The sequence below is a fragment of the Saccopteryx leptura genome, chromosome 6 (assembly GCF_036850995.1).
Source record: "Saccopteryx leptura isolate mSacLep1 chromosome 6, mSacLep1_pri_phased_curated, whole genome shotgun sequence".
NCBI classification, from domain to species: domain Eukaryota; kingdom Metazoa; phylum Chordata; class Mammalia; order Chiroptera; family Emballonuridae; genus Saccopteryx; species Saccopteryx leptura.
Genome location: NC_089508.1, coordinates 145,499,163 through 145,523,389, shown reverse-complemented (window position 1 = coordinate 145,523,389; position 24,227 = coordinate 145,499,163). Strand labels below are relative to the sequence as shown.

General features: G+C 40.5%; 1 protein-coding gene and 1 pseudogene across 2 annotated transcripts in view; one reads left to right on the top strand and one right to left on the bottom strand.

The window, feature by feature from the left end:
• Nucleotides 1-24,227, bottom strand: part of COG5 (component of oligomeric golgi complex 5) — a 444,866-nt gene that overhangs the window by 229,073 nt on the left and 191,566 nt on the right. For both annotated transcript variants that reach the window (XM_066342433.1, XM_066342435.1), the window contains exon 7: nucleotides 12,873-13,003. In XM_066342433.1, the coding sequence (XP_066198530.1) occupies nucleotides 12,873-13,003 (131 nt within the window). The remainder of the gene's footprint in view (nucleotides 1-12,872; nucleotides 13,004-24,227) is intronic.
• LOC136377824 (5S ribosomal RNA) lies at nucleotides 23,305-23,421 on the top strand (annotated as a pseudogene).

Here is a 24,227-nt window from a genome sequence, read left to right as displayed (position 1 = left end):
GGCAGAGGCCACAGAGCCATCCCCAGCGCCCGGGCCATCTTTTGCTCCAATGGAGCCTTGGCTGCGGGAGGGGAAGAGAGAGACAGAGAGGAAGGCGCGGCAGAGGGGTGGAGAAGCAAATGGGCGCTTCTCCTGTGTGCCCTGGCCGGGAATCGAACCCGGGTCCTCCGCACGCTAGGCCGACGCTCTACCGCTGAGCCAATACAATTACCCATTGTATTGACTCCCAGTGTGGGAGTCTCAAATTGTCCACTGAGGCTGGTAAACTAAAGGAACATATAAAGCCTTCAGATCTGTGTCACCTGAAAAGACTATAACCAATCTCTCAATTTTAAAAAAATTGAGATATAAATGACATATACAACATCATATTAGTTTCTGGTGTACAAGATAATAATTCAGTATTTGTATATATTGTGAAATGGTCACTACAATAAGTCTACTTAACATCCATCACTATTCATGGTTAAACAATTTTTTTTTACTCTCTTAGCAACTTCAAGTTGCCATGCTGTACCTTATGTATCCATGACTTAGTTATTTTATAACTAGAAATTTGTACTTTTTGACCCTCTTCAACCATTTCACTCCTTCCCCAAACTGTTTATTAATGTGTGGTTTGGTGAAAACAGCCATGTTAGGCTTGCTCACAGGTTTACCAGCTGTAAGCCCTCTGCAATTAGTGCAGGAGCACATGACAGCACTATTGCAAGGATATAAGTGCTTCCCCTCAGGGGTGAAGAGATGAGGTCCCCCTCCCACCACAGACAGATGTGGTTAGTTTCCTGATCCCTTGCCCTCCACTGTGAAAAGCAGGTTTTCCTTTGGTTTTTGGTTTTTTGTTTCCTTCCTTCCTTCTTGTGGCTTGCCTGTCCTTGCGAGCCTCCAATAAAAGTAGAATGGCTCACCGTTTTATGGATCCACAGTTCCTTTACCATCTGCCCGAATTCAATGCAAATCTGCATGGCCACAACCACCAGCCTTAAATGTGGCAAGAAAAATGCTTTGTACAAGTGTTGAAAAATTAATGAAACATTATATACAGTAAGTGGCAAAAACAATATTGGAACCAAGTACATAAAAAGTTTCTGTAGGTTCAAATTCTAAAATATATTCTAGAATTCATGAAATCAGCCAGGAAAACTTACAGAAAAGGCAGACTTCTTAAAATACATATTTAGCTTGACAAATCAATTGACATTGAGTACACTATCAAAGTCTGTTGGACTCAAAGAAAAAACAAGAACACAAAAGAATTGTTGCATGCTAAATTACCATAATTAAACTACAAGAGGAATCAACGTATTCAACTTTGCCAAGAAGTTTAAGGAAATGCTTAAATCCATTAATCTTCAACAGAATTTATTTGAATTGGTACACCCTCTATGCTATAAACAACTGAGAAAGTTTAACTACAAAAGTAAAAACGTTTAATAATATATAATCACTTCCTGTATGCTATGTGGACATTGATAGATCTAGTGAGCATTAATTCTACATTGTCATCTTAAAGTCTCTGGATCATGCTGTCCTAATAGTTTTGGCCTGAGCCAAAACTATTTCTGTCTCAGGGAAAAGGTAGATTCACAGATGTTTACTTCCTAGCGCTGGCAACATTTACTACTACAGGGCAGAATACACACAGGTACTGAGCTCTGAAAGAACTGAGTGCATACACTCTCTTCCTGCTTTTAGAAACAAGTAAGGAGATCATCTTCCTTCATTCTGGAACCTCCAGGAAGTTCCGCATTTGTTTCTGGGAAACTGTTAATTCACAAGTTAAAGCCATCTTTTTAATTAATATGTCACCATTTCACTGTGGGGGCCTGGTACCTATGGTAATGCAGGAACTCATCTGGATCAAAATCTCTTTATCACCTATTTTTGAAAGCTAGTTAGAACTTGTGGTAATGAAATCTGTTACAATTCTGAAAATACCATAACGTTTCTCTTTGTCAGGCACCTGTCACTGAAAGATTCTGAGGATAAGGAGGAAAGAGAGATAGAGAAAGAAACAGAAATCAACAAAGAGCTGCAGATGAAGCCACACATTTGTGACAAACACTGCCAACTAAATTGAAGAATGCTTTTACTAATAAAATGATGTGAAAACTTTACCAGACAATATACCCTAAGTCATTAATACTGCCAAACATTTTGTAAAGTAATAATCTTTTTGTTGGGCAGATAAAATGTATTATGCTCACTTTGTTAAAAATGGTGCTGCCCATGTGGAGGCCGTCGCCCAGGTGATATCAATGTGTTGGGGGCGGGCTGTAGGCAGGCAGAATCCTTGTAGCCTTGGTTTTGGGATTAAGCCTGTCCCACCCTTTTTAGTGTGAGGTGGTACAATCCTATCATGCCTCAGAGAAGTGACTTTGTAGTAGAGACTTCCCTATTATGTATATTGGATTAAGAGTTTGGATTTCTACACTATAAAATGGGGGCAGAACGAGAGTTTGCTCTCTTGGTTCCTGGGATGATTAGCATGAGAGAGCAGAGGGAGCAGAGCAGAGAGCAGAAAGAGGCCATGTGGCCAGGAGAAGCAGCCAAGATGGCGGAGTGCTGAGTGAGATGCCAGTCTGTGCAGAGTTTGTATCTGGGATAAGGAAGGAGATGGGGAACTGAGGAGAATAAGGCTGGTGAGCTAGAAACCTTTGATTCTAGGAAACTCAGATAAGTCAGCAGCTTTGTGAGCACTGAATGTGAGTGGGTTTTGGAGCCCAGTGTGTGTTTTTACTTGCCCGCCGGGTGCAAGCTAGGATTAAAGACTATGGCCCACCAGTTTTTGGCTCTGTTGTTTCTTTACCGACTGTCTGAATCCAATGCGAACCTGCATGGGCTGGGCTGCTGTGATGGTAGCCCTGGTCCTGGCTGCTGGCCTTACACTTTTCCATATAAAAATAGTACAACTTTGATGGGGTCAAAATTTTTGGCCCTGGTGGGTTGACTCAGTGGATGGAGCACTAGCCTGGTATGTGGACGTCCTGGGTTCGACCCCTGGTCACGGTGCATAGAAGTGACCATCTGCTTCTCCCTCCCTCCCCCTTCTCTCTCTCCCTCCTACAGCCAGTGGCTTGACTAGTTAGAGCACCACAGATGGGGGTTGCTGGGTGGATCCCGGTAGGTCGAGGAGTCTGTCTCTCTAGCTAAACAAATTAATTAATTATTTTAAAAAGGAAGTTTACTTATGCATGTTTTATGTAGAAAGAAACAATAGTTCCTCAGTATCTAAGTACTTATTTACTTCATGTCTTCAAAAACAGGAAATTTAAAATATTATAATAAAGACTCTGTAATAGGACAAAACTATCGAAAACTTACAAATAAATATAGCACATTTAAGAAATTAACTAGGAAAAAATGGTTACAATAAAAAATATCTGTATTTAGTTTAAAAATTTTTGTTTTGGGAAAAAATGCTAATAAAAGGAAAATGTACTCACTTTTTTTTAAAGATTTTGTTTATTGATTTTATATAGAGAAGAAAGAGGCAAGAGGGAGCAAGAAGTATCAACTCATAGTTGCTTCACTTTAGTTGTTCATTGCTTGCTTGTCTATGTGCTTTGACCGGAAAAGCACAGGGTTTCAAAATGGCAACCTTAGTATTCCAGGTTGACACTTTATCCATTGTGCCCCCACAGGCCTGGCTGCACTGATTTTCTTTCTTCATTTTTTTTTATTTATTCATTTTTTTTTAGAGAGGAGAGAGAGAGAGGGTTAGAGAGAGAGACAGAGAGAGAGAAGGGGGGAGGAGCTGGAAGCATCAACTCCCATATGTGCCTTGACCAGGCAAGCCCAGGGTTTCAAACCGGCGACCTCAGCATTTCCAGGTCAATGCTTTATCCACTGCGCCACCACAGGTCAGGCTGCACTGATTTTCTTGTAATTAACTCTTACAATGATGTCAGACCCTGACCAGGTAACACAGTTAATTAAAATGTTATCCTACTATGCCAAAGTTGCAGGTTCGATCCCTGGTCAGGGCATATATAAGACCAGCCAATGAATGGATCAATAAGTGAAATAGTAAGTCAATGTTTCTCTTTCTCTCTCTCTCTCTCTGTCTCTCTCCCAAATCAGTAAAACAATTCTTTTTAAAGAAAATATGGGCCATGGCCAGTTAGCTCAGTCAGTTAAGAGTGTCGTCCCAAAACAACAAGGTTGTGGGATTGATCCCTGGTCAGGGCACACACTGGAAGCAATAAAAAAATACACAACTGAGTGGAACAACAAATACTTCCCTTCTCCTGCCCTCTTTTTCCCTTCCTATTTCTCTAAAAATCAGTAAAAATTAAGCCCTGGCCGGATAGCTCAGTTGAGGGCAGCAACAGCCTGGAGCACAGACCTTGCCAGTTTGAGTCCCCAGTCAGGGCACATACAGGAGCAGCACAATTTTCCCATCTCTTTCTCTCCCTGCCTCTCTCATAAAAAAACAAAAGAAAAAAGAGGGGAGGGGAGGAGAGGGGAGGAGAGGGGAGGGGAGGGGAGGGGAGGGGAGGGGAGGGGAGGGGAGGGGAGGGGAGGGGAGGGGAAACAAAAAGAAAAGAGAAAACTATGGCAGCTCTGCTTCAAGGGGCAGCCCCCACACCCTGCAAAATGGCTCATATACTGTGGTCAGGGTTAATCCTCATACCTAGCCAGACTGAGGGTTAACTTCACTCACAAAAAAAGCCACCAGCATTTAAGACTCAACTACAGGCCTGGCCTGTGGTGGCGCAGTGGATAAGGTATTGAACTTGAACACTGTTCAAAACCTTGGCTTGCCTGGTCAAGACACATATAGGAGTTGATGCTTCCTGCTCCTCTCCTCTTCTCTCTCTCTCTCTCTGTCTCCTCACCTCTCTAAAATGAATAATTAAAAAAAAAAAAGAATGGTATAATAAAAAACTCAACCACAACAGTAGGGCTCACATAACCCACACAAGGGACATTCCTGGAGCACCTAAGGTGAAAAGGAAAACTGCACCACTGAACTTCCCAAGGCACCTACAACATAAGACTAATATAACAAGATTGAGAGACATAGATGATCTACTAATATACAGAGACAAACTCTAAAAGGCAGACAAAACAGAGTGAAAAATAAATATGCTCCAAATTAAAGAAAAAGAGAAATCCCCAGAGAAGGAACTATATAAAATGGAATCAACCAGGCTATCAGGTGCAGAGTTTAAAACAATTGCTATAAAAATGCTCAAAAAACTTAGGGGAAGAATGGATAATCTCAATGAGAACATAAACAAAGAGATAGTAAGCTTTATAAAAACAGAAACCATAAAAAAAGAACCAGTTAGAACGGAAAAATATAGTATCAAAAATGAAGAATACAATAGAAGGAATCAATAGCAGGATAGAGGAAACAGAGGACTGAATCAGTGATTCAGATGACAAGATAACAGAAAACATCCAAGCAGAGCAACAACAACAACAAAAAACCAATTTAAAAAATAAAAAATGTCTTAACGGACATCAAGCGTAACAATATCCACATCATAGGGGTAGCAAAGGATGAGAGAGAGAGCAAGGGATTGATGACCTATTTGAAAAAATAACGGCTGAAAAGTTTTGTAACCCTGGAAAAGTAAAAAGATATTTGCACAGAGAGTGCCAATCAAGAAAAACCCAAAGAGGCCTTCAAGAAGACATATCATAATTAAAATGGGGAAGGTTAAAGACAAAGACAGAATCTTAAGAGGAGCAATAAAAAGACAGATCATTACTCACAAGGGCTCCCATTAGGCTGTCAGCTGACTTCTCAACAGGAACACTTCAGGCCAGAAGGGATTCACATGAAATATTCAAAGTGGTATAAAGCAAGAATCTACAACCAATACTATTCTACCAACAAGGCTATCACTTAAAATTAATTATTGTTAGGTACTTATTTATTGCCACTTTTTAACTGTCCCTTCCTCCCTCCCTCCCTCCATCCCTTCCTCCTTCCTTCCTTTCTTCCCGTCATCCCTCCCTCCCTTCCTTCCCTTCTCCCTCCAATTAAATACTCCAATCAAAAGAGACACAGGATAAGAAATAAGACCCACATATATGTTGTCTACAAGAGACCCATCTCAGAACAAAATATATACAAAGACTAAAAGTAAAGATATGAAAAAGATATTTCATAAAAATCAAAACCAACAAACAAAGCCCTGGCTGGTTGGCTCAGAGGTAGAGAATAGGTCTGGCGTGTGAAAGTTCTGGGTTCGATTCCCGGCCAGAACCCACAGAAGTGCCCATCTGCTTCTCCACGCTTCCCCCTCTCCTTTCTCTCTATCTCTGTCTTCCTCTCCTGCAGCCAAGGCTCCATTGGTGCAAAAAGTTGGCCCCGGCACTGAGGATGGCTTCATGGCCTCCACGTCAGGTGCTAGATTGGCTCTGGTTGCAATGGAGTAACGTCCTAGATAGGCAGAGCATTGCCCCATACTGGGCACCCCGGGTGGATCCCGGTTGGGTGCATGTGCGAGTCTGTCTCTCTGCCTCCCCACTTCTCACTTCAGAAAAATATAAAAAACAAACAAAATGCTGGAGTAGCAATAGTTATATCACACAAAATAGACTTTAATACAAACAAGAGACAACACATTAAAGGAATCGATCCAATAACAGGATATAACCCTTGTAAACATTTATGCACACCACATAGGAGGACCTGAATATATAAAGTAAAACTTGATGGACATAAAGAGAGAGATTGATAGTAACACAATAATAGTAGGAGATTTTCACACTCCATTTATATCAATGGATAGATCCTCCAGAGAGAAAACCAACAACGAAATAGATACACTAGGCAAGATGAATTTAATTGATACTTTCAAGCATTTCACCCCAAAGCAGCAGAATATACATAATTTTCAAGTGCACATGAAATATTCCCTATAACAGACCATATGTTAGGACACAAAACAAGTATCAATAAGTTGAAGAAGACTGCAATAATATCTAGCATCTTTTCTTACCACAGTGGTATAAAACTAGAAATCAATTACAAGAAAAAAAACTGAAAAACACACAAAGATCATGAAAAATAGAGAACAAAAAATATCCAAAGTAGAAAAAAAAAAACAATAAATGTTACAGCAGAAATAAAATAAGAGTTACAAAAAGAATACAAAAGAGCAATGAAATCAAGAGCTGGTTCTTTGAAAAGATAAATAAGATGAATAAACTTTTAATCAGACTCATCAAGAATCAAAGAGAGATCCCTTACTGGGTAATTCAGTTGGTTAGAACATCATACCGACATTCTGTTTGATCATCTGTATATTGTACTGAGTGTTTACCACCCCGAGTGATTTGTTGATTCTACTATATCAGTACCTTTGGATTTCTTCTAATTCAGAAAATTAAGCATCAGGAAAATAATACCTTTTTTTTCTTTCTTTCTTTCTTTTTTTTTTTTTTGTATTTTTCTGAAGCTGGAAACGGGGAGAAACAGTCAGATAGACTCCCGCATGCGCCCGACCGGGATCCACCCTGCACGCCCACCAGGGGCGAAGCTCTGCCCACCAGGGGGCGATGCTCTGCCCCTCCGGGGCGTCGCTCTGCCGAGACCAGAGCCACTCTAGCGCCTGGGGCAGAGGCCAAGGAGTCATCCCCAGCGCCCGGGCCATCTTTGCTCCAATGGAGCCTTGGCTGCGGGAAGGGAAGAGAGAGACAGAGAGGAAGGAGGGGGGGGTGGAGAAGCAAATGGGCGCTTCTCCTATGTGCCCTGGCTGGGAATCGAACCCGGGTCCCCCGCACACCAGGCCGACGCTCTACCGCTGAGCCAACCGGCCAGGGCCAAATAACACCTTTTTAAGTTGACGTTTTTAAGTCAACTTAAAAAAAAATTATGGCACAGTTATTTATTAAGGGTAGAAGGTCTGGGTTAGAGTGGTTAAAAATGTTTTGATCCAAACTATACCATTTACTAGCTGTCTGACCTTTGACAAATTATAGGCTCTTGGCTGCTGTTCAAATGGCAGACTAGGTAAATGCAGTACTCAGATTCTCCCACAACCAAATCAAAATTACAACTAAACTACAGAACCATCATTCAGAAACACCTGAAATCTAGCTGAATAGAGTCCTATAACTAAATATATAATAAAGAAGCAACAAGACGGTGGAGGGCAGAAATGGTGGAGAGCAGGACAGGCTGGTCCCATCACATGCATGGCAATTAAAAATAGGGAAGGATATCTTGGCTATGCAGGACCCCCTGAAGGGGACAAGGGATAACAGCCCCATACCAGGACCCCCAGTCCAGGGTTCCAGTGTAAGAAAGAGGTCCCCATATCTTCTGGTTGTGAAAACTAGAGAGTATACAGCAGAAGGAGATGGAGGGCTGCTAGAATTTCAGGTGTTCCTCTCAAAAGCCCCTGCTCACAGACTTAATGGAACTTGCTCTGAGCTCCAGCGCTGGGGCAGCACTTTGAATGGCACCAGGGACATAATGGGAGAAGCGGAACTGTTCAACTTCAAGCGAGGGCTGGAGGGACAGCTTAATCCCAGAAAGAAGTGCTAGCAGAGGTGATTGATTGTTCCTTTGCTGAGTCCTCCCGCAACACAGCTGGCAAGTAGGTACCATACAGTTCTACCTGTACTGGTGACTCCCTGACACCATGCCCCATCCAACTTGTAAGTCAACCCAAGCCATTTCCAGTGACTTTTCCATACAAATAGCCTGTCTTGGCTCATAATGACATTCCTAAAATCTCTCAAAGGTTCACAAACCCCACACAACAGCAACTGGCTTCAGTGTGCTCCATACCTCTTGCTAAGTGACCCTAAACTCTGAACTAGTGGCACCAGACCTTGCTTTGCAGCTTAGCCTCCCCCAGGTACCTCCAAGCCTAACACAAGTAGCAGCCATCTGTAAATCGCTCTGTAGCTCATGCCTGGTAGCCGCAGGCAAGGCACAAGTGATGGCTGATCTTGGCCTGCAACTCCTAGGGTGATCCAGAGCCAGCATTCCCGGTGGTCAGCTTTAGACCACACCGAAGCATAATGCAGCCAGCTCCACAAATGACACACTCAAGGGGCAGACTCATCAGGCACCAGCCCCCTGCAGTGACTTCTGCTCTGTGGGGCAGGCCCTTGCACAGCAGATCCTCTACTGTGGTCTCAGCCAGTCTTGTAGCAACTGGCCTGAGGATAAATCCTTCCCATTTATGTTCCAACAGCAACCGAGGCTCAATTACAATAGGAAGGAGGGTGCACACCGCCCACATGGCAAAGTGGGAGAGGGAGGTTGGCATAACTGAAGTCCCTAACACAGGTGACCTACGAGGCTCTACCACTGAGCCCTACAGGACATCCACTACATGAGGCCACTCTACCAAGACTGGGAAAGCAGCTCTACCTAATATTATAGATAGAAACAAATACAGGGAGGCAGCCAAAATGAGGAGACAAAGAAACATGCCCCAAATGAAAGAACAGAACAAAATTCCCCTCCAAAAACCCAAAATAAAATGGAAACAAGCACTCTGCTAGATGCAGAGTTCAAATCAGGATGCTCAATGACTTAGGAGAAGAATATATGAACTTTGTGAAAACTTCAACAAAGAGATAGAAAACACAAAAAAGGAAATAGAAAATATAAAAAAGAATCAGTCACAAATGAAGAATACAATCAATAAAATGAATAATACATTTGAATATAAATATAGAGTATAAACCAGAAGATCAAGTCAATAATTTAGAAAATAAGCAGAATATATCCACTGAGAACAAAAATAAAAAAAATAAGGATAGAATAAAGAACCTTTGGGATGACTTCAAGCATACCAACATTCGCATCAAGAAGAGAGATACATGAGGTCCTTGGGTAAGACACAGTTCCGTTCTTACCACAGTGATGTAACCCAATTTTTGGTGTAAGTCGAAACACATCCTAGCCTAAGTCACTTACCTATCCTAACACAGGTGTAAAATCATAATCTAGAACATAAAAACACAAACACACTGCATTACTGTGTATGCTTCCACTGCACACAACCAAACTACTTCGCCCATGTAGTCTGTAAGTACAACGCTAATGGTGTAAGCCAAAACATTCAATTCTTTCAAGTTTTTATGGGAATGAGCATCATAAACCCAAACATTGACTGTCGAGACTGTTGTAACCTGAGGACCCCCGTACTAAGAAATTAAACATTGATTTGAAACAATAATAATGAAAGACTTTCCTAACCTGGTGAAGGAAATAAACATACAAGTCTAGGAAGTTCAGAGAGTCCCAAAAAAGATAAATCCAAAGAGGCCCAGACCAAGACACTTCGTAATTAAAATGCCAAAGGTTAATGACAAAGAGAGAATCTTAAAAGCAGCAAGAGAAAAGCAGTTAGTTACTTACAAGGGAGTGCCCATAAGACTGTCAGCTGATTTCTCAACAGAAACTTTGCAGGCCGATGAGAGTGGCATGAAATATTCAAACAAAAAGCAAGACTCTACAACCAAGTTTCCTCTACCCGGGAAGACTGTCATTTAAAATCAAAGCACAAAGAGCTTCCCAGACAAAAGAAAAGCTAAAGAAGTCCCACTCCACCAAACCAGGATTATAAAAATGGTAATAAATGCATGTCTATCAACAATTACTTTAAGTGCAAAGGTAGTAAATGCTCCAATCAAAACACATATATTGAGTGAATGGATAACAAAACAAGACCCTTATATAAGCTGTCTACAAGAGACTCACTTCAGATCAAAAGATACACCAAGACTGAAAAGTAAGAAAATGGAAAAAGGTATTTCACAAAACAAACAAAAAAAAGCTGGGGTAGCAATACTAATGCCAGACAAAATAGACTCTAATACAAAGAGTATAATAAATAAGAGATAGGCCCTGGCCGGTTGGCTCAGCGGTAGAGCGTCGGCCTGGCGTGCGGGGGGACTCGGGTTCGATTCCCAGCCAGGGCACATAGGAGAAGCGCCCATTTGCTTCTCCACCCCCCCACCCCCTCCTTCCTCTCTGTCTCTCTCTTCCCCTCCTGCAGCCAAGGCTCCATTGGAGCAAAGATGGCCCGGGCGCTGGGGATGGCTCCTTGGCCTCTGCCCCAGGCGCTAGAGTGGCTCTGGTCGCGGCAGAGCGACCCCCCCCCCCAGGGGCAGAGCGTCGCCCCCTGGTGGGCGTGCTGGGTGGATCCCGGTCGGGCGCATGCGGGAGTCTGTCTGACTGTCTCTCCCCGTTTCCAGCTTCAGAAAGAAAAAAAAAAAAGAAAGACAAAGAAGAATCCAGCAGTTCCACTTCTGGGTATTTATTCAAAGAAAACCAAAGACATATACATCCACAAGTTTACTGCAGCATTATTTATAAGAACCAAGATATGGAAGCAACCTAAGTGTCCATAGATGAATGGATAAAGAAGAAATGGTGCATAAATAAATAAAATATGATTCTGCCATAAAAAAAAAATCTGTAACAATACAGATAGAACTAGAGGATACTGTATTGAATGAAATAGGTCAGAGGAAGAAAAATGCCATATTATTTCACTTAATTGTGGAATCTAAAAACAAACTAACAAACAAGCACTACAGAAACAGACTCATAGATACAGAGAACATTTTGAGTGACACGGGTTGATTGTTGTATGTGCCTTGACAGGGCAAGCCCAGGGTTTCAAATGGGCAACCTCAGAGTTTCAGGTGAGCACTCTATCCACTGCACCACCACAGGCTAGGCTCAAATTTATTTTTATTTTTTCAAATTTATTTTAATATAAATAAATAATCATAGAAATTTCTCAATTTGAAAGGATGCTCTAAGAAGTTATTCTATAATAAAACATTTGAAATAAATGTTCAGCATTTGGAGAATGATTAATAAATTATGGTTGTCAGATGGGAGAAGGGTTAAGGGAGAATGAATGAAAAAGGTGAAAGAATTAAGGAGTACAAATTGGTAGTTACACATAGTCAAGAAGAGGTAAAATAGAGCAGATGAAATATATTTAGTAATATTGAACCAACTATACATATGGTAGCAGATGAGTACTAGATTTATCGGGGTGATCACATCAGTTATATAAATGTCTAATCACTGGGCTGTACACCTAAAACTAATAATATTGGTCATAAACTGTAATTTAAAAATAAAATATAATTAAAATTGGACAAAGTACTTAGGCTCTCAGTGTCCTCATAATACTACCAACCTTACTAAGCTGCTAAAAAACGTAAATGAGTAATAATGCCTCAAGCAAAGTAAGCATGCTCAACAGGTTTCAACTATCATTTACACATATACATTATATAAAAATATATTTCATAGTATATACATTATACATTAGAAATCTTAGAATCTAATTTTTGAATTAAATATTAAACAAATTTACACTGTACTTACTTAATGCCCTACTTTCCAATTCATATTACAGTTTCTCAATGATAAAATGAAAACATATTACTTTTATAAACTCAAAGTTAATGCTCATCTGTATAATGACATATTTTTCACATTAAAAGGTGTTATTTTCTTATTTATTTATTTATTTATTTATTTTTTCCCTGAAGTTGGAAACGGGGATGCAGTCAGACAGACTCCCGCATGTGCCCGACCGTGATCCACCCGGCATGCCCACCAGAGGGCGATGCTCTGCCCATCTGGGGTGTTGCTCTGTTGCAACCAGAGCCATTCTAGCACCTGAGACAGAGGCCACAGAGCCATCCTCAGTGCCCAGGCCAACTCTGCTCCAATGGAGCCCTGGTTGCAGGAGGGGAAGAGAGAGACAGAGAGGAAGGAGAGGGGGAGGGGCAGAGAAGCAGATGGCGCTTCTCCTGTGTACCCTAGCCAGGGATCGAACCCAGGACTCCTGCACGCTAGGCCGACGCTCTACCACTGAGTCAACTGGCCAGGGCCTAAAAGGTGCTATTTTTATTACCTGAGTCTCCACACCCTGCTCCAGCAGGCGCTTGGCTTGATTTTCCACTTCAAGTCGAGCTCTTGCAATGAAAAGGAGATCATTTTCTATTACTTCGATTCCAGAAAGGTCTATTCCTTGAGAAAGATAACCTGTTTTAAAAAACACACACACATTTAAATATTTCAATATCAGGTACATATGAAGATATCAAAGCATCATGTCTAACTTACTCAAAATATTTGCTGTTGAACACTATTCCATTTCAAAATCTGTATTCTAAAAATTATGTATTTTTAAAAATACCCAAACATTTTCTACTCAATAAATAACTTTATTCTAGAGCAAAATGTTCCACATAAGATAGAGTTGGTAAAAAAAAAAAAAAAGAGTATAAATTATGATCATAAATTCAAAATAATGTCAACAGATAACATAAAAAGTAATGACAAATTTACTTTATTTATTTTTTTAAATTTTAGAGAGAGAGAGGTGGGGTGGGGAATGAGAAATAGTTGCTTCACTCTAGCTGTTCATGGGTTGATTGCTGTATGTGCCTTGACAGGGCAAGGCCAGGGTTTCAAATGGGCAACCTCAGAGTTCCAGGTGGGCACTCTATTCACTGCACCACCACAGGCCAGGCTCAAATTTATTTTAATATAAATAAATAATCATAGAAATTTCTCAATTTGAAAGGCTGCTCTAAGAAGTTATTCTATAATAAAACATTTGAAATAAATGTTCAGCATTTGGAGAATGATTAATAAATTATGAAAAAGAAAACTTAGCATGCTTCCAGGTTTTATGATCATGCAGTTCTAATAGTTACACTGAAAAGCTTTCATGATATTACTGAATGAAAAAAAATTACAGAGGAATCAACTCTATAAAATTATATATACTCTTTATAGAATTATATACGCAGAGCAAGAAATGTGAAAAGATACCTACCAAAATGTTTGTGACAGTTGCCTCTGCATATTTAGTTTGAGAAATTTATTATTTTTCAAAAATTTTTGGCTGAGTCTTAGTGTAAGGTAACTAAAATGCTAGAAATAAAGGTCAAGGTTTCATTAAGTATCTCAGACAATGTTCTTAAGAACTCATATTTTCTATTCTAGTAAGATAAATTATTTCTAACAGACACTGATTTAGATAGATGACTGTTTTCCAGTTACTCAACAAAATATCAAATGTGCTTTTCACTATATTCTCTTAATTAGAACTTTTAAACTTTGTCATATTAAAATACATCCCTAACATTTACATATTATCTACCTTATTTAAATCTACTACCAATGCTAAGCACCTAACAGCCCTCAAATATACGCTGATTGAACACCATATAATACTTATTTCTACACAAGAGGACAAATGAAAATGAAGTAAAGGGAACTGAATAGTGGTATTGCTAACTGTTCTTCAATCATGACCGTATTTTAAAAATGTATTCATCTAAAGGGTCATTTGCCTTACCACAGTAGAAAGAGTAATGAAAATCCTTTAAATCATTTGCAGTTAGTCTACCCCATAATTTACTCACTAGGTAATCAGTAAAGCAATAATAGTGTCATTGGGCCTCATATACTTTTTTATAAAATGCCAACGATTTAAAATTCATGGGGTCCTGGCCGGTTGGCTCAGCGGTAAAGCATCAGCCTGGCGTGTGGAAGTCACGGCTTGGATTCCCGGCCAGGGCACATAGGAGAAGTGCCCATGTGCTTCTCCACTCTTCCCCCTCCCCTTTCTCTCTCTCTCTCTTTCTCTCTCTCTCTCTCTCTCTCTCTCCCCCTCCGCAGCCAAGGCTCCATGGGAGCAAAGTTGGCCCAGGCGCTGAGGATGGCTCCATGGCCTCTGCCCCAGGCATTAGAATGGCTCCGGTTGCAGATGCCCCAGATGGGCAGAGCATCACCCCCTGGTGAGCATGCCGGGTGGATCCTGGTCAGGTGCATGCAGGAGTCTGTCAGTCTGCTGCCCCCTGCTTCTCACTTCAGAAAAATACTAAATAAGTAAAATTCATGCACTACAGAGGCCCAGAACAGTCTGGTCCCACACCCCTGTATGATGGTTAAGAAAGGGAAGGGATCTCTCAGCTACGTAGGTTCCCACTGATGAGTGAGGGGTCCAAGCTCCATACCAGGCTCCTCAGGACTGGGCACCAGTGCCAGAAAGAAAAGTCCCTACAAGACTGGGCTGTGGGAATCAGCAGCACTAGGTTCAGGTGAGTTGGAGGGCTACTGTAGACCCCGGGAATCTTCAAGGATCTGAATAAGACTCAATCACAAATATTTGCCCTAAGCTCCAGAGAAGCCACAGCAGCTTGAAAATTGCCAGGGATATACAGGGAGGAAATGAATTGTCTGGCTTCAAGGCAAAGCAGGCAGGCGCCTTTGTTCTTCATTCAGCCCTCCCAGAAAACAGCCTCCAGGTGCAGATTGTTGCCATATCTGATTTTCCATTAACCTGCCTAACACCTGTCACACCATGTTGGTGATTCTCTGAGACTTTGCCCCACTAAAATTCATAAGGAAGGCACAAATGTCTTTTAGGGACTAATCCAGACAAGCAGTGGATCAGGCTGGGGCGCCGCTTCAAATGTTCCTAGAATCTCTCAAAGGCCCCTAAAACCCAAACAAGCTGTGGATGGCGTTAGCATGCCCTGCACCTTCTGCTAAGTGGTCCCGAGCCTTGTGCCACTGGCAGCCAGCCTAGTTCACAGCACAAACACTCCCAGATGCCTCCAAGCCCAACATAGGCAGCTGCAAACTGCAGATCACTTTGTAGCTCCTAGACGGTGGCCCCAGGCTGGTCACAGGGAGCAGCTGTCCTTGAATAGTCCCTCTCAAAAGTCCCCAGAACTAACACACTTAGTGGCCAGCTTCAGAACACACCAGAGAATAAAAAAACTAGCAGCACAAACTACACACACAAAGGGTGGCCTCAGCAGGCAGCAGAGCCTGGCTACAGCAAATCCTTCTTCGTTGGTCAGCTTTCACACAACAGCTAATCTTCATAGCCAGTCAATTTAAGGATCAATCCCACCCACCGATAAGCCAACCGCAATCAAGGCTCAACTACAACAGCAAAGCACATACAATCCATACAACGAACAAACCTGGAGCAGTCGGCTCAGGTAAACAGGGAGACTGCACCACTGAGCCTCACAGGACACCTGCTACCATAAGGCTTCCTTGCCAGAAGTGGGATATGTAGCTATATAATACACAGAAAGAAACAGAGAGGCAAATAAGGAGAAAAAGAAACATGTCCCAAATGAAGGACCAGGATAAAGCTCCAGGAAAAGAACTAAATGAAATGGACACAATCAACCAGATGCAAAGTTCAGAACACTCATTTTAGGTTGCTCAATGAACTCAGGAAAAGATGATCTCAGGGATAGCTTAAAAAATATATAGGTGCCCTGGTCGGTTGGCTCAGTGGTAGAGCATCGGCCTGGCGTGCAGAAGTCCCGGGGTTTGATTCCCGGCCAGGGCACACAGGAGAAGCGCCCATCTGCTTCTCCACCCCTCCCCCTCTCCTTCCTCTCTGTCTCTCTCTTCCCCTCCCGCAGCCAAAGCTCCATTGGAGCAAAGATGGCCCGGGCACTGGGGATGGCTCCTTGGCCTCTGCCCCAGGCGCTAGAGTGGCTCTGGTCGCGGCAGAGCGTCGCCCCCTGGTGGGCGTACCGGGTGGATCCCGGTCGGGCGCATGCGGGAGTCTGTCTCTCCCCGTTTCTAGCTTTGGAAAAATACAAAAAAAAAAAAAAAAAATATATATATATATATATATGAAACATTAAAAAGGAGAAAGAAAACATAAGAGTCAGAAATGAAGAATTTATTAACGGAAATGAATATATTAGATGGAATAAAGAGCGGATTAGACAAAACAATTGAATCAGTGATTTGAAAGACAAGGTAGCAGGAAACACAATTCAGAGAAGCAAAAAGAAAAAAAATTAATAATCAGGATAGTTAAGGGGCTGCTGGGACAACATCAAGTGTTATTACATTAGCAGGGTACGAGAAGAAGAAAGCAAGCAAGGACTTTAGAACTTATTTGAAGAAATAATGACTGAAAACTTCCCTAACCTGGTAAAGGGTAAAGACATTAAAGTCCAGGAAGTATAGAGGGTCCCAAACAAGATGAACCCAAAGAGAACTGCACAAAGACAGATCATAATTAAAATGCCAAAGGTTAACGACAAAGAGAAAACCTTAAAAGCAGCAAGAGAAAAGCAGTTAGTTACTTACAGGGGAGCTCCCATAGCACAGCTGATTTCTCAACAGAAACTCAGCAGGCCAGAAGAAACTGGCCCAAAATATTCCAAGTGATAAAAAGCAAAGACCTATAACCAAGACTACTCTACTCAGAAAGACTATCATTTAGAAACCAGGAGAAATAAAAAGCACCCCCCCCCCCAAAAAAAAAAACCTGAAGGAGTTCATCACCACCAAATAAGCATTACAAGAAAAGTTAAAGGGACTTCTGTAAAAAGGAAAAAAAATAAAAATGAGAAAATACTGCAAGAAAAAAAATTTTCACTGACAAAGACAAACACATTACAAAAGCTGTGGATCAACTAACACTGAAGCTGGCACAAAAAGGTTAAAAGGAAAAAGTAGGAAGATCATGTGTAATTACAACAGTAAATTAAGGGATACACACAAACACACAACAAACATAAGTAAAAAATAATGACAAAAACAAACAGAGAGAAGTGAGTAAAAATGATAGTGATTAGAGAATTTGTTCAAACTTAAGCAACCGTTAACTTAAAATAGACTGCTATAAACATAGATGGGTAACCACAAACAAAAAATCTAGAAGTGATATACAAGAAATAAAGAGAAAGAAATACAAATACAACAATACAGAAAGCCCTCAACCTACAAGAGGAAAAAAGCAAGAGAATAAGAAAGGAACAGAGAACTATAAAAACAATCAGAAAATAATAAAATGGCATACCTATCAATAATTACTTTATATACATATATGGACATATATCAATATCTATCTAGCTATATGAATGCACTAATCAAAAGATGAATAGATAAAGATGTGATGCAATTGAGTACTACTCAGCATAAAAAACATTGGAGACAACATGTATGGGTCTAACCTAAAGGGTATCATGCTTAGTGACATAAATCAGATAAAGAGAAGTACCATATGACTTCACTTACATATGGCATTTAAAGAAAATAAATGAATAAACAAAACAGAAATACACTCATAGACACAGAGACCATACTTGTGGTTGCCAGATGGGAAGGGTGTTGAGGAAATGAGTGAAAAAGGTGAAGGGATTAAGAAGTACAATTTGGCAGTTACAAAATAGTCACAGGGACGTAAAGTACCCCTTAGGGAATACAACCAATAGAGTAATAACTTATATGGTCAAGTGGGTACAAGACTTATCAGGAGATCACTTTATAAGTTATATAAATGTCTAACCACTACACAGTATACCTGAAACTAATATAATATTGAATGTCAACTATAATTTAAAAGTTAAAGTATCTAAATGAAAGCCATGCCTTACATATCCTTTTCTTTTTTCTTTTTTCTTTTTTTTTTTTGAGAGAGAAGCAGAGAGAGACAGGAAGCTGCTCCTGTATGTGCCCTGACCAGGTAATCAAACCAGCAACCTCCACGCTCTGGACAATGTTCCAACCAACCAAGCTGTCTGGCCAGGGCTTCCCTACATAACATTTACAAAAAAAAATTTTTCCATTGATTTGTGTGAGAGAGAGAGAGATATCAACTTGTTCCACTTAGTTGTTACATTTAGTGATGCACTTATTGGTTACCTCTGGTATGTGCCCTGACAAGGATTGAACCTGTGACCTCGGCATGCCAGGACAATGCTGTACCAGTCTACTGAGCCACCCGGCCAGGGCCAACATAACTTTTTTTTTTTTTTTAGGTGAGAGGAGGGGAGATAGTGAGGCAGACTCCCACACACACCCTGACCAGGATCTACCTGGTAACCCCATCTATGGCCAATGCTCAGGTACTGAGTTATTTTTAGCACCTGAGGCTGTCATGCTCCCGGGAGCTATCCTCAGTGCCCAGGGCCTCACTTGAACCAATCTAGCCAAATCACCAGCTGAAGGAGGGGAAGAAGAAGAGAAGGGGGAGAGGGAGGGTAGGAGAAACCGATGGTCACTTCTCCTGTGTGCCCTGACTAGGAATTGAACCCAGAATGTTCATTACACCAGGCTGACAATCTATCCACCAAGCCACCAGCCAAGGCCCAACATAACTCTTAAGACTATCACTGGAATCAAAATAAGAGAATGAATGTCAAGATATTTCATATATTAATGTACTATGTAAATGTAGGGTGGATTATAATCAATAAGAAATTTTAAAAATCTAATATTTTAGTTTTTAGTTTTTAGAGAATTTTAAGAAAATTATATTTGATCAAAGTTGTGGTAATGATAAGTGAGGAAATACTATGTTCATCCTGAAAATACTGACTGAACATAGACAACCAAACTAGATATACAGACTAGCCTGACCTGTGGTGGCACAGTGGATAGTGTTGACCTGGAACTCTTATGTCTCTGGTTCGAAACCAAAGGCTTGCTTGGTCAAGGCACACATAGGAAGCAACTACTATGAGTTGATGCTTCCTGCTTCTCCCTCCCCCCCTTTCTCTCTCTCTCTTTCTCTCTCTCTATCAATCTCTCTCTCCTCTCCTCTCTCTAAAAATCAATAAGTAAAATAAAAAATATTAAAGACATTACAGACTATATAATATTATTTTTCTTTCAAGCTGGCTATGAAAATTTTCTTTTTTCTTTTTCCCTACAGAACACAAATATCCCAATCAAAAAGAAAAGAAGTTAAAAAAAAAAGAAGAAATAAAAGGCACTATGAGCCTGACCAGGCGGTGGCACAGTGGATAGAGCATCTGACTGGGATGCGGAAGGACCCAGGTTCGAGACCCTGAGGTCACCAGCTTGAGTGTGGGCTCATCTGGTTTGAGCAAAAAGCTCACCAGCTTGAGCCCAAGGTCGCTGGCTCAAGCAAGGTGTTACTCGGTCTGCTGTAGCCCCACGGTCAGGGCACATATGAGAAAGCAATCAATGAATAACTAAGGTGTTGCAATGCGCAACGAAAAACTAATGATTGATGCTTCTCATCTCTCCGTTCCTGTCTGTCTGTCCCTATCTATCCCTCTCTCTGATTCTCTCTCTGTCTCTGTAAAAAAAAAAAAAAAAAAAAAGGCACTATGAGTAAGAGATCTGGCTGGGTTCTAACTTTACCTCTGCTGTTTGTTTCTGAATATAAGTCCTGCAACCTTTTGTAAGTTACTTTATTTGAAAATTAAAGAGCTAGAGTATATAAACCCTAAAGTTTCTTCCAGTTATAAATTGCTGACTTTATTCTTATAAATGCTTACCTATAACTCTGAAGACAGTTAAATCATTCATTCAACCCATTTATTAAGTATCAATCATTTGTAAGTCACAAACACAAAGAAATGAATCAGATAGAAAGTCTGACCTCAAGTAGAAAAATCTAAGAAAGAAAAAGCACAAAGTTAACTTTGAGCCTGACGAGGAGATGGTGAGTGGATAGAGTGTCAGCCTGGGATGCTGAGGACCCAAGTTCAAAACCCCAAGGTCGCTCGCTGGCTTGAGCGTGAACTCCTCTGGCTTGACCATGGGCTCACCAGCTTGAGCGAGGGGTCACTGGCTTGAGTGTGGGATCATAGACATGACCCCATGGTTGCTGGCTTGAGCCCAAAGCCGCTAGCATGAGTCAAGGGGTCACTGGCTCAGCTGGAGTTCCCTGGTTAAGGCACATATGAGAAAGCAATCAATGAACAACTAAGGTGCCACAATGAAGAACTGATGCTTCTCATCTCTCTCCCTTCCTGTCTGTCTGACCCTATCTGTCCTTCTCTGTTTCTCTAGCTAAAAAAATATATATATCATATGTATCTATATAATATATATATATTTATATATATAACTTTGAAAGATACATAAAAAGATACAGATAAAATGCATTTATTCCAGGTGCTGTGGGAAACAAAGTAAATATACTTAATGTCCTCAACAAGGTTTACAATCTAGAAAGGCAGAAAGAAACATAAATGATTAATCCCAATACTTTTTAAAGGTAAACAATGATGAAGCAATCCAATCAATGAACAAACTAAAGTGATGCAAGTATGAACTGATGCTTCTCATCTCTCTCCCTTTCTATCACTCTCTAAAAATATTTAAAAATAAAAAAGGTAAACCAAATGGCCTATATCACATTATCTAGCAACCTCCCTCTTCCGCCTCCCCACCCTCTGCTTATAACACTATATTTTCAATCACTCCTTTTAAGAAATAACCTGGCACTGGCCAGGTAGCTCAGTTGGTTAGAAGATCAACTCGTCCCAATATGCCAAGGTTGTGGTTTTGATCCCTGGTCAGGGTACATACAAGAATCAACCAAAGACCTGGCCTGTGGTGGCGCAGTGTATAAAGCATCAACCTAGAATGCTGAGGTTGCCAGTTTGAAATCCTAGGCTTGCTTGATCAAGACTAATATGACAATCAACAAGCAAGCAATGCACAACTGAAGTGAAGCAACTATGAGCTGATACTTCTCACTACCCCCTCTCTTTCTCCTCTCTGTAAAATCAATAAATAAAAAAATCTTAAAAAAAAGAATCAACCAATGAATGCATAAATAAGTGGAACAACAAATCGGTTTTTTTCTCTCTCTCTGAAATCAATAAATTAAAAAAAAATTTTTTAAAGAAATAACCTAAAAACAAGCTAGATTTAAAGCACAAAGGGTTCTATCAGCTGGGAGGGAGAATCATATTGTTTTCCTTACTGATTATTCCACATAGTTGCTTTCCAATAAAAGAGATAAATGTAAAAATGGGTGGGGAGCAACAGAAAAAAAAATGTAGCAATACACCACCACCCACCCAGGAGAATGGAGGGATAATACTCAATTTCCCCCTTCTTTTTATCTGTGCATACAATCAGTCAGCGGTCGTGTTTTGTACTTTTGCTCTTTGTGAAGCACATCTAGGGACTGGAGTTCTGGGCTTCAGATGACAATGGTGATCCTAATAACAATAACTATAATTTTTGAAGACTTAGCACGTAAAAAGCATTAAATTAGGCACAAAATGTGTATTTTCTATTTTAATGTATGCATCTATTATTTAGAGTATTTGACTTTGCTAGAAACATTAACAAATTCATCTGGCTATTAACCAGTGAAGCAGAATTTAAATCCAGAACTGTCTAATTTCAATCTTTTCACTAGATCATCCCAGACCAATCCACAAGCCTCAGGAAGAAAAAAGCTTTATATTCAAAGGACAGATAGTATTTTTCCTATAATTTTCTAATTTGCTTAGTGAAAGAACAAGATGAAAAAAATCACATCAGGTTTTACTGTTCGGGGAATTAAGTTTGGCTAAGTTAGAACAATGACAGCATCAAATAACTAGTATTCTGCCTTACCACATGGTGGCGCAGTGGATAGAGCATTGGACTAGGACATGAAGGACCTAGGTTCGAAACTCCAAGGTTGCCTGCTTGAGAGCAGGCTCACCATCTTGACTTGAGTGTGGGGTCGCTAATTTGAGCACGGGGTCGCTGGCTTGAGCATGGAATTACAGACATGACCTTATGGATGCTGGCTTGAGCCCAAAGGTCGCTAGTTGAAGCCCAAGGTCGCTGGCTTGAACAAGGGGTCACTCACTCTGCTGGACCCCCCCCATCAAAATATATATATATATGAGAAAGCAATCAATGAACAACTAAGGAGCCACAATGAAGAATTGATGCTTCTCATCTCTCTCCCTTCTTGTCTGTCCTTATCTCTGACACTCTCACTGTCTCTGTCAAAAAAACAAAACAAAAAACAACTAGTATTGAGTTAATAAAAATAACAATGTCAAAAATATATTAAATGTGTTAAAATACCAAATTACTCACATTTTAACAATTAAATCTCAATAAATTGGAATATACAGCCAGAATTATCTTTCTAGATATTTAATACAAATTAGTACCTGTTGACTCCTTCCTTGTACAAAAATATGTATTGAAATGTAGAAACACCATATCCCTGACCATAGAACGACTTTTGCAAGATTTGCAGATGAGTAAATGAAAAGAGTTGTGTAAAGGCCATAAATGCTCCCTAATGTCTAGATACTAGAAAGCCCTCAGGATGCTGCTTTGACAACCTCTGTGAAAGGCCAAGACAACTGAGCACATTCTTTTGCTTTTTGTAAAATGCTTCTCTGAGCACCCTCTCCCTAGATTGTTCCAACAATAACTGAAAGCCTGTTTTGCTTCTGTAAAACTGCTTTGGCTAGGTGCTCATCCACTCCCCTCGCTTCTTTTTGCCTTTAAAAGCAAACCTCTGAGTTTGTTCAGGGCCATGAGTTCTTTAGAATGTGAATCATGTCTACGGCCATACCACCCTGAACGCGCCCGATCTCGTCTGATCTCGGAAGCTAAGCAGGGTCGGGCCTGGTTAGTACTTGGATGGGAGAATGTGAATCCACTCGTGGTCGCTGGCATTAAATTAAAGACTCCTTATTTGGCTACTTAATTGTGTAGCAAAACATTGTTTTCCTCACTGTCCAGATATAACAGTATGAAGTTTAACTAATTCATTTGGATTTAACATATTTATCATCTCCTTAGATGTGATAAAACAATGAGACTCTTAATTTTACTGTAAAAGAAATTATACTGCTCACCTCTTTGTTAACTTTACACTGAGAAAAAATGAATCTAATAAAGAAAAGGAATTCAATCAAAATACCTAACAAGGTATCAAGAGCATAGGTAATATGAGCATACAAAAGTTTTGTCAAATGTACTCAACACCTTGAAATTTAATATACTCAAAAATGAATTCTGATTCCCCCCATTATCACTGTTCTGGTCTCAAATTAAAAACTTGAGAATAAACTTAATATACTTTGCCCTGAAGTAGTCACTGGATCTCTTATTTATTTCCTGGGATTTCTTTAGTATTCAAACTAAAGCAATATTTAAATGGCATAAAAACTATTTACTACTAAAATACATGCAGGTCACTTTAATAGGCTTTATATGTTCTGATCAATACTAAACATGGCTACCAGAATAAACATTCCCTTCATGTGCCTCTTCCCATTTATGAAATCTATGGCTTGATGTTGACTAACAATATCTCCTCTTTTGCAATTCAAATCCCTCTTATTGATTTCCAAAACCCTCCCAGCCTCTTTTTTTTCTTTTTCTTTTTTTTGTATTTTTCTGAACCTGGAAACGGGGAGGTAGACAGACTCCCACATGCGCCCGACCGGGATCCACCCGGCACGCCCACCAGGGGGCG